Below are 15,062 nucleotides of genomic sequence, written 5' to 3'. Positions count from 1 at the left end.
AGAAGGAAATTCTGCCATTTGTGATGACATGGATGAACCTGGAGGGATTCAGCTAAGTAAAATAAGTTAGACAGAGAAAGACAAATACCGTATGCTCTCACTTATATGCAGAATCAAAAAAACCAAACTCATAGAAACAGAGAGCAGAGTAGTGGTTCCAGGAGTGGGGGAATGGGGGAAATGGATGAAGGTAGTCAAAAGGTACAACTTCCAGTTATAAGATAAATAGGTTATGGGAATGTAATGCACAGCACGGTAATTATAGATAACAATACTGTATTGTATACTTAAAAGCTGCTAAGAGAGTAGATCTTAAAAGTTCTCACCACACACAGATAACCATGTGAGGTAATAGATATGTTAACTACCCTCATCATAGTAATCCTTTTGCAGTATATACTTACATCAAATTATCATGTTATATACCCTAAACTTACACAATGTTATATGCTAATTTTATCTCAATAAAGCTGGGTAGGGAGGAAGAAACCAAACCAAAACCTCTCTCTACCAAAACAAAAGGGTTGACTTCCTGGTAATGCAGGCCTGAGCACCTCTAGGTTATTTCCTAATTTGTCCCCTTTTGTTGTATAGATACCAGAGGGGACATCCAGTTGGTTACAAATATCATCTTTGTGACTGGAAGCAAATCAATGGGCACGTTTTCTCCCACCAGGTCCTTGGACTTGTATGTTTAATTTTTTAAATCAAAGTATCACATGCCCTATGTATTAAAAGCAAAAACCAAAAATGCTAAAAGGCTTATGAGGACAGAAAAATCCTCACTCCATTTCTCTCTTCAGAGGTGGTGCTTTTGTTTTTTTTAAGAATCCAGTAACAAGGTTGTTAAAGTACATGTGTACAGCACTTTACAGTTGACAAAGTACTTTGACAAACATTATTTCATTTACATTTTTCATTTCATTCTCCTTATAGGAGACCTGTGATGCAAGTGTTAGTCCATGTGATGCTGTTCCATAAGACCTTAAGCTATCTTTACTTTTTTCATTGTTTTTTCTTTTTGCTGCTCTGAATGGGTGAGTTCCACTGCCTTGTCTTTGAGTTGACTGATCCTTTCTTCTGCTTTATCTAGTCTGCTAGTGAACCCATCTAGTGTATTTTTCAGTTCAATTATTATATTCTTTAGGTCTGTGACTTCTATTTGGTACTTTCTTACATTTCCATCTCTTTGTTGAAGTGCTCACTGTGTTCATCCATTCTTCTCCCCAGTTTGGTGAGCATCTTTATAGACCATTATTTGAGCTCTTTATCAGGTAAATTATTTATCTCCATTTCATTAAGTTTTTTTTCCTGAGGTTGACTCTCTGTGTTGGTTTCTATATAGTAGATGAAACAGCCACTCCTCCCAGTGTTGAAGGAGTGGCCTCATGTAGGAGATGAACCTTGTCATTCAACCCTGCCTCAGCTCCTGGTTGTCTTTCAAACCTCTTGGCCTTGTCCAAGCAGCCTATTATATTTTTTTTTTATTTTTATTTTTTGCCTATTATATTTTTAATAGCTCCCAGTAGTTGAGGATGTGCCAAAACCTGTCAGTGTCCTAAAGGGGAGAATCTCAGCACATAGACTCAGGGTGACTGGAAGTGAGACCCTCAGGCATCAGTTTTTTAAGTATGCAAATATGTACATTCCTGTGGGACCACAAGCATAAACCTTGCTGGCCACCAGAGCCAGGCAATCTGGAGGTGTCCCCTGAGCAGCAGTTGCAGAAATCAGGGCTCCAGATGAGTGTCAAAGCTCTTTTCTGGGTGATATAGGTGAGCTGGAGCAAGGGAGAGCGTCAAGATGGAGTCCACAGCTTATGTTCCTTGAGAGCAACTCCATAGGCCACTAATGTGTACCAATCCTGAAGCCTGCCTCTCAGGCTGAAGCTCCAGGATGAGCGAAGAGCCCTCCTTCACAAAAAGACTGGAGAGTGTGCCCCAGTCCACTGTCTGTGCAGTGCCCTAGGGGTGGTAGCCTGCCAAGAACTGTCCCTCCGATTGCCACAGTCCCACGAGACCCAGGAATACAAGCCACCCTGGCCACCAGAGCCATGCCATCAAGGGGTGTCCTCTGGTAGCATCCTCAAAACCCAGGGAACCAAAAAAAAAAAAAAAAAAAAAACCCAGGGAACCAGACACAAAAAAGTACAGAGGCAACTACTTTTAACATGTTGAAATGTGTCTATTTTCATTTTTTGATAATATGCTTATTGCTCTCTCTTTATTCATCAGTTTTACAAATTATTAACTTTTATTATACTAAACAAAGATTTTGCTCACTTATAGTACCCACACCTCCCTAGAGCCTCCCAATTTAGTTATATCCCAATTTTAAAAGATTTTATTTTTATACAATTTTTAAAGGTTACTTTCCACTTACCGTTATCACAAAATTGTTGGCGGTATTCCCCATGTTGTACAATACATCCTTGAGCCTATATTACACCCAATAGTTTGTACCTCCCACTGCCTCACCCCTATATTCCCCCCACCACTGGTGACCACTAGTTTGTTCTCTGTATCTGTGAGTTGGCTTCTTTTTTGTTATATTCACTCATTTGTTGTATTTTTTAGATTCCACATATAAGTGATATCCTACGGTATTTTTCTTTCTCTATCTGACTTATTTCACATAGTATAATGTCCTCCAAGTCCATCCATGTTACTGCAAATGGCAAAATTTCATTCTTTTTTATGGATGAGTAGTATTCCATTGTATATATACACCACATCTTCTTTATCCCTTCATCTGCTGATGAACACTTAGGTAGTTTCCATGTCTTGGCTATTGTAAATAATGCCGCTATGAACATTGGGGTGCATGTATGTTTTCAAATTAGTGTTTTTGGGTTTTTTGGGGGGGAAGTTATATCCCAATGTTTGGTTAAGACAGGATTCAGGCTATATGTGATTATGGCTATGTAACCATTACTCCTTGTTGGTCCAGTAAGATTGTTTCTTTTCTTGCCCAACTTTTTGTTTTTCATAGAATTGATAATTGCCTCATCTTACTAGCTTTGTTTTCCTTTCATTTGTGACAAAGCCTTCCCATATTTTCCCCTCAATGTAGTTTTTCACATGCTTACATCTATCTTGATAATCTGTGCTTCATCTTTGTCTTGAAGCCATCTTCCCTGGAGCCCTCTATCCTCCTGTTCCAATACAGGCTGGTGGTATCAAGCTGGAAGCTACAAGGGAAAAGGTCTGCAGGCTCACAATTGTGTGCAGACTCATTTTTCAGTCCATTACCAAACCTCTGCCCTCTTCTATATCTTATATTCCCAACTCTAGAGCCTCCCTTGTTGGATTTATACAGAGAATATATCTTCTGTCCTCCGTGGGAGTGGGAAGGGATAACTTGGAGGCTTACTTCTTCACATACAGACCTCAAGCCTATCCCTCTATTTCCAGCTCCTCACTGTCCTCAGTATCTGTCACCTTTAATTCCTAAACGTTTATTTTCATTTTGTGTTTCCTTCTTTGTTCTGTTTTTTCTAATCTGCTTTCTTTCTGTCAGTATTTCCCACTGCTTTTCTTTTTTTTTTTGGCTGCATTGGGTCATCATTGCTGCGCACGGGCTTTCTCTAGTTGAGGCGAGCTGGGGCTACTCTTCATTGCAGTGTGCGAGCTTCTCATTTGCGGTGGCTTCTCTTGTTGCAGAGCACAGGCTCTAGGTACGTGGGATTCAGTAGTTGTGGTGCATGGGCTCAGTAGTTGTGGCTCACGGGCTCTAGAGCGCAGGCTCAGTAGTTCTGGTATACGGGCTTAGTTGCTCTGTGGCATGTGGGATCTTCCCGGACCAGGGCTTGAACCCGTGTCCCCCACACTGGCAGGTGGATTCTTAACCACTGCGCCACCAGGGAAGTACCTCCCACTGCTTTTCTTTAACTTTAAATTATTTAAATGTTTAACCTTCATCTGTGGTCAGATATTTTCAGGTATAATATTATGTCTTAAGGTAGCAAATATTTTTTAAGAGTCTTAAAGGTTTTTTTTGTCCTTTGGCCTACTTCTCAGGGCTGTTTCTGGGAATCTATCCTAAATAATTCAAAACATGAAGAAAAATTTCTGTGAGAACCTATTCATCTTGGCATCATTTATAGTGGTGAAAAATCAGAAGCCACTTAGTTAACAGTAGCAGACATTACAGTACATTTGATAGATCTTATGTGGCTGTCAAAATCGATGACAAATGCAGCATAGAAAAATGTTTGAAAGTTTATGAAAAGAAGAAGTGGGATATAGATTTGAATGCATATTATTAGAGTGTTATGCATTTTTTATATGAACAAATGGAAGGGGGTGTTGTGTGGCATGATGCACTGATTCACTGAAGAGATGAATAACAGCTGTCCATGTGCCTCACTCTGTTCTAGTGGTTGCTTTAGTTACGAGTGGTGAATCTGACATAATCTCTTCTTTCACAGAGTTTACAGTCTAGCAGAGAATTATTTTCCAAACTTCTATAATGTGTCTATTCAATTTTTACAATTAAAGAGGTAGAGGAAAAGCAGGGATTGACTATTTCAGGTGTCAAATTTTGGCAAACAACATGAAAGAGCTGAGAATGGGTGCCTGGTAGGCCTGGTAATTGTAACTGTATCAATAGTTAGCTCTTGAAATGACAAAGATGGTATCTGACTGTCCTGTGGCTGGCTGTCTAGACCTATTTGGATCTGTTCTTGCCTTCATTCTTTGATTCAGTAGATTATCCAGCTGTATGGCCTCTGTGACTTTTATGATCAGAAACAACCTAGAATACTTATAATTGTATAAAATTGATCAAAATGACAGTATTTCACATCCTACCATTTGTGCCAGTGTGTTTGTTGCCTGTTTTAAACTGCTAGAGGACAGGGATCTTCTCTTATGAGTAATTTTATGTAACACCCAACACAATCATGTGTATTATGGAACTCAGAGAAATAGCCTTTGGTGTTATCGAGAGTGAAATATTGTTCATTTCCCTTAAACCTATAATCCCTGCATTTTAGAATGCCATAGGTGAGACATAAAACATTAAAGAAGAAAAAAGCTAGAGGCTAAACTACTAGCTTGTCCTTTTCTTTCCTTTTGAAAATTACAGTGATAGTGTTTTTGTGTTTTGTTTTGTTTTTTACTTAAGGTAAATTTAAACCTGTTTTCCCTAAGAATCAATGAGTGCCTATTGTTTACTTTAAAGATGAGGCTGTTAAATATTTTTCACATGCCTTTCTTTGTTGTTGTTGTTGTTGTTGATTTTTGCAGTACGCGGGCCTCTCACTGTTGTGGCCTCTCCCGTTGTGGAGCACAGGCTCCGGACGCACAGGCTCAGCGGCCATGGCTCACGGGCCCAGCCGCTCCACGGCATGTGGGATTTTCCCAGACTGGGGCACAAACCCATGTCCCCTGCATCGGCAGGTGGACTCTCAACCACTGCACCACCAGGGAAGCCCTCACATGCCTTTCTTGATCCTCAGATCCCCTTCCCTAGTTCTTTCTTATGTGTGTCTGGATGGTCTGTTGTAGGTGGCCACAAGTAGCCGAGTTTACTTATTTGACATTTTCCTTCTGGGAAGTCGTGTTTTCAGCAATGGACTTCAGATAGTATTAGAAGACAAGAGAATTTTGAAGGTGAGTGTGTAAGTTGATTCATCTGCTAGTAAGAATAACAGCCAGGTTCTAATAACTCTTTCTCTGTCTTCTGATTCCTTAGGTTATCCATGATTGTCGTTGGCTTTCTGATTGCCTCTCTCATCAGTATGGAATTTTGCTGAATAATGTCTTTGACACCCAGGTACATGCAGGGAAACACTGGAATCAATGCAGTGTATATAGCTCCTGTAGAAAATAGGCCTATCTGATGAGTGATTGAAAGTCTTCTTGTGTGTGCCTCATTCCCGCCCACTTCTCATGTAAGATGTTTGTACAATATGTGAGAACATTTGGTGCACTGAAGAAGTACTGGAGAAAAGTTACTTGTAATTATTTAGGGTTTTTTCCCTTCATTTTGCTCCAGAAATTTTCAAATAAGAAGCAAGCTCCATACTCTGTAGCATTCAGAAACTCAAACAATTTTGGGGTCATTTGGAAATCTGACATGGATTCTTACTGTGAGGTGGACAGTCAGTCACGTCTATGCCTTTACCACATATGTATCAGTTAAGGCTGATGGCTAATTGGCATCTAGCTCAGGGATGCAGGTTGTCCTAGATGTTCCCCCAAAGCCTATACTGGCCCCAGATAGCCTGAAGATAAGCAGTTTTTCTCTGATCTAAAGGACCTAGAGAAATGAGAAATTCCCAGATTATACTAGATCTGGGTTTCTGGTTTGGCTGTGAGAGCCATAAACCCACTAGTTTTCATTATGTATTCTTTAAGTTCTTCTAGTCTTCTAGGTTAATGCCATGAAAGGGAGATCTTGAATATATAAACCTAGAGCCTTTGGAGAGGGGTTAAAATAATGAGTTAGCCAATTATTTTTTAACAGAAATTCCTAAAAGTTCAACTTTATGTTATTGTATGTGGTTTAAGTTTGCTCTTTATGTATCTGCTTGTAATGAACTTTGTGCCACTTCTCTTGTTTACATGTTCCTTTGGGTCTTCTTTCAAGAGCATTCACTATATAGAGATTGCTTCTATGCTTACTCCAAAATGTAACACAGTTGCTCATTGTTCCCTTGAGGCCATCAGGCTTCTTGATTAGACCTCGTATGTATTGTCTAATGAAGACATTGGCATATCTTTCCATATTTTTCTTTTCAGATTTTCATAGTACAAGAAGCAGGAATTCAGAATTATTTCAATTTGTTTTCCTTTAACACAGTGTATTAGTTTCCTATTGCTGTTGTAACTAATCACCACAAATTTTGTGGCTTAAAACATAAATTTAGGGCTTCCCTGGTGCCGCAGTGGTTGAGAGTCCGCCTGCCGAAGCAGGGGACACAGGTTTGTGCCCTGGTCCGGGAAGATCCCACATGCCGCGGAGCAGCTGGGCCTGTGAGCCATGGCCGCTGAGCCTGCGCGTCCAGAGCCTGTGCTCCGCAACAGGAGAGGCCACAACAGTGAGAGGCCCACGTACCGAAAAAAACAAACAAACAAACAAACACAACACATAAATTTACTCTCTTACAGTTCTGGAGGTCAGATGTCTGAAATCATTTGCACTGGGTGAAAGTCAAGGTGTCAGCAGGGCTGGTTTCTTCTGGAGGCTCTGAGAGGACAGTCTGTTTCCTTGCTTTTCAGCTTTCACCTGTGTTCTTTGGCTTGTGGCTCCTTCTATCTTCACAGTGCACCAATCTCTGCTTTCATCATCACATCACCTTCTCTTCTGGCTGTAGTAAAATCTCCCTCTGCCTCGTCTTATAAGAATACTTATGATTACATTTAGGGCCCATCTGGATAATTCAAGTTAATCTCCCTATCTCGATATCCTTAACTAATCACAGCAGCAAAGTCCATTTCGCCATTTAAGATAACATTCACAGGTCCAGGAATTAGGATGTGGATATATTTGGGGGCTGTTATTTAGCCTACCACACACAGACAAATAATGATTGCAATTCTTAATTTTATTAGCTTTCCTTACCAAAACTTTACCAGAGTTGCTAATAAGTAGAAGTAATTCTTTAATTTTATCTTCCTTTCCCCATTCCTTGAAGGCACCAAAGAGTAATAATCATAAGGCAGGCAAATAAAAGAAGTGGAAAAGAAAATAGACAGGGACACATTAAAGTTGGGTGATCCTTTTTCTTTTTCTTTTCTTTTTTTTTTTATAATTTTTCAGAATAAGATAACCTAACAACTTTAAATTTTCTAATGGCATTGTCTATCATGTGGGTCCTTGGGAAAAATGGTATTTAAAGATGTTTCTCTAAATGTATTTCTGCTATTTCTGTCATGAGATAGCTCTCTGTATATATCCTACAGACTGGTCTGTTTGTCTTTTTTTAATGCCACAGGTAGCAGATGTCCTTCAATTTTCCATGGAAACAGGCGGCTTTCTTCCAAACTGCATTAGTACTTTACAGGAGAGTTTAATCAGACACCTTAAAATAGCCCCTAAATATCTCTCCTTTCTGGAAGAGAGACAAAAACGGATTCAAGTGAGTATTAACGTATGTCCCATATAACATTAATATTTTCAAGTGTCTTGTGAGTGGGATTATCAGCATATTATATAGAGAAATGACAGCTGCTGTGTAAGCGTATGAACATTGCCAAAATCTTAGTTGTTCCAAATGGGAACAGTTTGTTTGTGGTCTCAAGTGGAAAAAAGCCAGCATCCAGATTTGTTGGTTATCAATTAAAAAGTACTCTGAAATAAATTTTCAATTGGACAAGTGGGGATTTTATTGGGAATTTGGATTAAGGCAGTGGAACAAAAATCATGCCAATTATTTATTTCTCCCAAAGTAAGATAGATTTTCTTCAGCTTCTAATAGCCTTGCATGCAAACTTAGGTCATGACCGTATTGGCTGCAATTTTGGCCATATAATCTAATCAGTCCTGCTGCCTCCAGTTTTGAATGAGAAGCCCTGATCTCTCTCTCTCTCTTCTTCCCTCCCTCCCTCCCCACATCTTTCCCCCATCACATACACACACTCACTGTATACACACAATAAGTGTGTGTATGTGTATGTGTGTATATTCTCAGAAGGCTAGCCATAGTGTGAAAGTAGAAGGTAATAATTGAAGAAAATGACAGTAATGGTGATTTAAGTTAAGCAGCACTTAGATAAACCATTATTTTCTTTAAAGATTTGCTTACTATTCAGAGAAAATTGTTTTGGTGTCTCTAGGAAAACCCAGAACTATGGTTCACACGACCTCTTTCACCCTTTTTGCTAAAAATTTTGGCCTTGGAAGCTACCTACCTGCTGCCCCTTCGCTTGGTACTCCTAGATGAAATGATGTCTGATCTAACTACCCTGGTGGACGGGTACCTAAACACCTACCGAGAAGGGTCTGCAGACTGGCTGGGAGGCATGGAGGTAGGTGCCACTCTCTGTGGCTGTGTTTTCAGGACCTCTGTGTCCTCATGGGGGCCACAGTGATACCCACTGTTCACAGCTGCACCAAATTTCTTTCAGCAGATTTGATGATAAATATTCTTGAAGCGGCTATAACTTGGGCTTAATTCAGCTCCTTAAGCACTTTTTTTCTATATATATATATATTTTATGATCACTGACATTTATTTCATATGATGCAACTGGTGATGTGCATTTCAATAAAACTAAAAGTTGATGTGCTAGAAGTCCTAACTCCTTTCTTAAATATTGTACCAATTTTCTCACAATATTAAGTTATGTTTCCAGTAAATATATCTTTCAAAGAAAGGGTAAATTTCATTAGTTATTTTTATGAAGCCAGCACAATATAAGAAAACTTATATTGTTGGCAAACTATTGCATTAGGCCAAATCTGGCCCATGGCCTATTTTTGTAAAACTCACAATCTAAGAATGATTTTTATAGTCTTAAAGGATTGTTAAAAAAAAAAAAAGTATGCTTGTGGCTTACAAAGCCTAAAATGTTTACTATTTGACTCCTTACATAAAAAGTTCACAGGCTACTGCTATAAACAGTTCTCATTTAGGAATACTGATGCAAAATCCTAAATAAAATAATAGCATTTTTGGTACAAACTCCACTTAGATATATTATACTTTTCTATTAATGTGTCTCTGGATTCTAGTTACAAGCATGGTTTAATATTATATTAATATTTATTAATATTTAATATTATATTAAATTCTGTATTTTATTGGGGCCAAGAAAGTCTTATGATTATCTTATAAATGCTGAAAAAGTTCTTTGGTAACTTTTTTATATTTTGCTCTCACTGTTTAACAAGAAAAGATCAATGTAAAAATCCTTTCATAGTTTGCTTGATTGGAGAATTTTAATGTTTTTCATTTATCATTGTAAAGCCAAGGACAATTTTTTAACTTTTTAATATTTTGTTCTCACTGTTTATTGCTGAAAAAATTTGATAATATTCTATATACATTATTGATTAAAGTTGGAATAGGTACTTTAACATGATAAAACATATATCTCAGGCAAGAAGACTACCTAATATTTGATTGGGAACATCAATATCAAGAAATATACAGAAATGGTGACTATCACCACTACTTTAATACAGAAATGGTGACTATCACCACTACTTTAGTAGTTTCTGAAGCTATTAGCCAGTGAGGTTAGAAAAAAAAAAAAGATGAACTATAAAAATTGAACAGGAGGAATAGGAATGATGACTTGCCTATGATATACCTGAATACTGAAGAGAATCAATTGAAAAAGATTGCCAAAAACAAAAAGGCAGTTTAGGGCTGCCCTGGTGGCGCGGTGGTTGAGAGTCCGCCTGCCGATGCAGGGGACACGGGTTCGTGCCCCGGCTCGGGAAGGTCCCACAAGCCGCGGAGCGGCTGGGCCGGTGAGCCATGGCCGCTGAGCCTGCGCGTCCGGAGCCTGTGCTCCACAATGGGAGAGGCCACAACAGTGAGAGGCCCGAGTACCGCAAAAAAAAAGGCAGTTTAGTAAAATAGGTACAAATATAACATAAAACTTAATAGCTTTCCTATATCCCTGTACACAACTACAGAATATAATGGGGGAAAAATTCATTTATAATTGTAACAAAAAATAGATTATCTAGAAATAAATCTAACAAGAAATGTGAAATATAGAGATGAAAAAAATGTTAAAGTATTACTGAATGGCATAAAAGAGGACTTAAATGAATGGGGACATTAAGTATTTTTGGCAATCAGTTATTCCTAAATTAACTTTAAAAAAAAATTAGTTTATTTATTTATTTTTTTTTGGTTGCATTGGGTCTTTGTTGCTGTGCACGGGCTTTCTCTAATTGCAGCAAGCGGGGGCTACGCTTCGTTGTGATGCGCGGGCTTCTCATTGCGGTGGCTTCTCTTGTTGTGGAGCACAGGCTCTCGGTGTGGGGGCTTCAGTAGTTGTGGCATGTGGGCTCAGTAGTTGTGGCTCACGGGCTTAATTGCTCCACGGCATGTAGGATCTTCCCGGGCCAGGGCTCAAACCCGTGTCCCCTTCATTGGCAGGTGGGTTCTTAACCACTGTGCCACCAGGGAAGCCCCCTAAATTAACTTTTAAATTTAACTTTCTTTTAAGAAAAATGCTAAAGCCATAATTACTTTGGCAAACTGTGATTATAGTGTTTATAGAGATAAATAAGAATAGTCCTGTCAGATATTAAAACATATGTCTACACTAAATATGAGCGGTACATGTATAGGCAGATCAATGGAATAGAGAACCCAGAAATAGATCTCATATATATCAGTAATGGTTGAGATAAAGGTAAAATTTCCAATCAATGAGAAAAAGATAAGTATTTAGTAAATGGCCTCAGGCAATTGACTAACCATTGTGGGGGAGGAGAATCAGAGTTGGATTGTTATCTCTTTCTGCTACACCAAAATAAATCCCATGGATCAAGTATTTATGTAAGAACTAGAATTATAAAAGTATTGGAGGGGCTTCTCTGGTGGTGCAGTGGTTGAGAGTCCGCCTGCCGATGCAGGGGACGTGGGTTTGTGCCCCGGTCCGGGAAGATCCCACATGCCGGGGAGCAGCTAGGCCCATGAGCCATGGCCGCTGAGCCTGCGCGTCCGGAGCCTGTGCTCCGCAACTGGAGAGGCCACAACAGTGAGAGGCCCGCGTAAAAAAAAAAAAAAAAGTATTGGAAAAAAAGTATTGGGACTTCCCTGGTGGTCCAGTGGCTAAGACTCCGCACTCCCAAAGCAGAGGTCCTGGGTTCCATCCCTGGTCAGGGAACTAGATCCCACATGTGGCAGTGAAGATCCCATGTGCTGCAACTAAGACCCAGTGCAGCTAAATAAATAAGTAAATAAGTAAATAAATATTTTTAAAAAGTATTAAAAGAAAATTATGTCACAGTAGGGAATATGTCCCCTCCCCCAACTTTACTGAGGAATAGTTGACAAAATTAATTGTGTATATTTAAAGTGTACATTGTGATGATTTGATATACATTGTGGAATGATTACCAAGATCAAGATAACTAACATCCATCACCTCATAGCTAACTTTTTTTATGTAGTGAGAATGCTTAAGATCTACTCTCAGAAACTTTCAAGTATATAATACTGAACTATTAACTGCAGTAACCATGCTGTGCATTAGATCCTCAGAACTTATTCTTCTTATAACTGAAAGTTTGTACCCTCTGACCTACATCTCCCCATTTTCCTCTCCCTCAACCCCTGGGAACCCCCATTCTATTCTCTGATTTCATGAAATCAGATTTTTGTTTTTGTTTTTTAAGATTTCATATATAAGTGATACTGTGCAGTATTTGTCTTTGTCTGGCTTATTCACTTAGCATAATACCCTCCAAGTTCAAACATATTGTTGCAGATGGCAGGACTGCCTTCTTTTTTATGGCTGAGTAATATTCTATTGTATAGAATATTGTATTGTATAATGTATATACATCACATCTTTATCCATTTATCTATTGATAGACACAGGTTGTTTACATATTGTGAATTATGATGCAGTGAACAAGGGAATGTACATATCTCTTTGCGATCCTGTTTTCATATGCTTCAGATATGTACCCAGACGTGGGATTGCTGGACCATATAATAGTTCTATTTTTAATTTTTTGAGGAACATCCATGTTGTTTTCCACTGTTTTACATGGTAATGTAAATTGCATCAATTTACATTCCGATCAACAGCATATGAGTTCCCTTTTCTCCACATTCTCACCAACACTTGTTATCTGTCTTTTTGATAATAGCCATCTTAACAGGTGTCAGTAACACCTCATTGTGGTTTTGATTTGCATTTCCCTGATAACTAGTGACTTCGAGCACCTTTTCATGTACCTGTTGGCCATCTAAATGTCTTCTTTGGAAAATTATCTATTCAGGTCCTTTGCTCACTTTTAAATTAGAGTATTTGCATTTTTGCTATTGAGTTGTATGAGGAAATGCTTTTCTATGCAATACAGAAATACTCAGAACTCATAAGAGATGAATAAATATGACTTTAAAAATTTTGTATGGCGAAAATACTGTGAACAAAGTCAAAGGGAAAGCAACCTAGGAAAAATTATTTGCCTCATGTAACAAAGAGGACATTTTCTTAATATATTCTTTATTGTAGCATTTATGTAATGACAAAATACTGAAGACAACCCAAATATCCATCCACAAGGGTTTGGTTAAACAAACTATTGTATATCCATACAGCCATTAAAATTGCCAATATGGAAAAATCTCCAAGACAGAATTTTTAGTTGGAAAAATCAAGAAGAAGAAGAATATATAATATTATGTAGCCACTTGTATAAAATAATTTTAGAAAGAGTTATCAAAATAAAAAGTTGGGGGAAAATAAAAATTGAAAAATATAATCCAATGAATAGATAAATATTTAGTAAGGGATCATATATGCAAAGACTGTCTCTGGAGGCTACAGAAGAAGCTGCTTTTTAGAGGATGCACCTGCTAAGGCAGTTGGGGCGAGGTTGGAATGGACCCTTACTTTTCATTGTATAATCTTTATACATACACACATGCACAACATACACACAAAATTGGATTAAAAATATTTAAATTACTTGAAAAATAGTACTACTATAGTTGAAGACAGTAGAGGGTGCTATAAGAACACATTTGAATAGACCCTTGCTTGCCAAATACTAAGTGTAGTAGAAGTGATTTTAAAGTGATTTTAAGGACCACATTCAGAAATTTAGTTATAGTAGACTTGTGTTCATTTTCTTTTCTTAGCGTACATGTATGGAGCTTCCAGAGGAACTGCTTCGACTGAAGGACTTCCAGAGACAGCGCAGAGAGAGAGCTGCAAAAGAATATAGAGTAAATGCGCAGGGACTCCTAATAAGGACAGTACTACATCCAAAGAAGCCTATGACAGAGACAGCAGGGAAAAAGGGAAAAGTAAGAGGTTTCTTACTTTGTAAAAATTCTAGGCTAGATAAAGCTCCAAATTTTACATCTCACAAGGATGTAAATTTGCTAAAAGAAGAATCTAAGAGTAAGCAAACCACAGCGGAATCTCAGCATCTACCTCCCATAAAGGAAGAAGTCAGTGAAGATTCCAGTAACAAACGAATTTGCCCTGAGTCAGAGGGGTTTAAGGACCAGAGAATAACTCTAAAAGAATACCTCAAGATACCTAAACAAGAGTTTCAGACAAATTTATCTTTGAAAGAGGAGATAGAACAGTTACTGATGGTGGAAAACAAGGAAGATCTAAAATGTACAAAACAAGATGTTTTAGTGTCTCCTTCCCTTCCTCAGGAAACCAGAGTGTCTCCAAGTGACATTTTTCATCCTTTTAGAAAAGCTGTGCTTCCCACACTTCCTCCCTGCCCAGCTTTGGAGAAGACTGATTCCTGGATAAATCCAGATTCTCCCAATCTGCCTTAGAGATCTGCAGTTTGTTCTTGAGGCCAATAAAGGTGGCTTATTTCCTCTGCCATCAAGGCCTTCCTCAGTGCTTAAGTTTCTTGTGCTGTAAATTAGTCACAGGCTTTGGGGGAAATTATATCCTCTTGCTTGCTCCTATATTCTTAGAATTTGATTAGGATGGGAATGAATAAGTTAAATAATGGAAGAAGTAAATGTTCTGATTATGTCACTGTGTAGAAATGTTCCTTGTGGCCAAACTGAATTACTTCTCATAATTTGGGTTTAAAGGATTTGAAGAAGGGAAAAATTTTGAACTTAGTGTCTGGAAGAATCTATACTTGAAATTTTTTGTTGTTTTTTCTGGTTTGAAGGATGTTGGTAAAACTCTTAGCCATAAGTTTAAAAATATTAGTACCTGACAACTTTACCTGTACTTTTTTCCTTTTTAGAATATTAACTTTGTCAATTATACCTCAATAAAGATGAAAAATATTAACTTTATTTTTGAATTTTAAATGTTTGGTCTGTCTTATGTCATAGACAAACAATAGTTTATGTTATTACAGGAATCAATATCCCAGTTTTAATTTCTTTTCATTCCATTTACTTTTAGAGAGTTTTGTCCATTTCC

General features: G+C 38.1%; 1 protein-coding gene across 2 annotated transcripts in view; it reads left to right on the top strand.

The window, feature by feature from the left end:
• The window catches only part of EXD1 (exonuclease 3'-5' domain containing 1), a 36,378-nt gene extending 21,542 nt beyond the window's left edge, over window positions 1–14,836 (top strand). For both annotated transcript variants that reach the window (XM_060147528.1, XM_060147520.1), the window contains 5 exons: window positions 5,511–5,615; window positions 5,698–5,778; window positions 7,943–8,086; window positions 8,784–8,975; window positions 13,790–14,836. In XM_060147528.1, the coding sequence (XP_060003511.1) occupies window positions 5,511–5,615; window positions 5,698–5,778; window positions 7,943–8,086; window positions 8,784–8,975; window positions 13,790–14,449 (1,182 nt within the window). In that variant the 3' untranslated portion in view covers window positions 14,450–14,836. The remainder of the gene's footprint in view (window positions 1–5,510; window positions 5,616–5,697; window positions 5,779–7,942; window positions 8,087–8,783; window positions 8,976–13,789) is intronic.
• The last annotated feature ends 226 nt before the right edge of the window (window positions 14,837–15,062 follow it).

The sequence above is a fragment of the Lagenorhynchus albirostris genome, chromosome 1, assembly GCF_949774975.1.
Source record: "Lagenorhynchus albirostris chromosome 1, mLagAlb1.1, whole genome shotgun sequence".
In the NCBI taxonomy this organism is placed as follows: Eukaryota; Metazoa; Chordata; class Mammalia; order Artiodactyla; family Delphinidae; genus Lagenorhynchus; species Lagenorhynchus albirostris.
The sequence above is the reverse complement of the archived record's forward strand: the minus strand, read 5'-3'. Positions and strand labels throughout refer to the sequence as shown.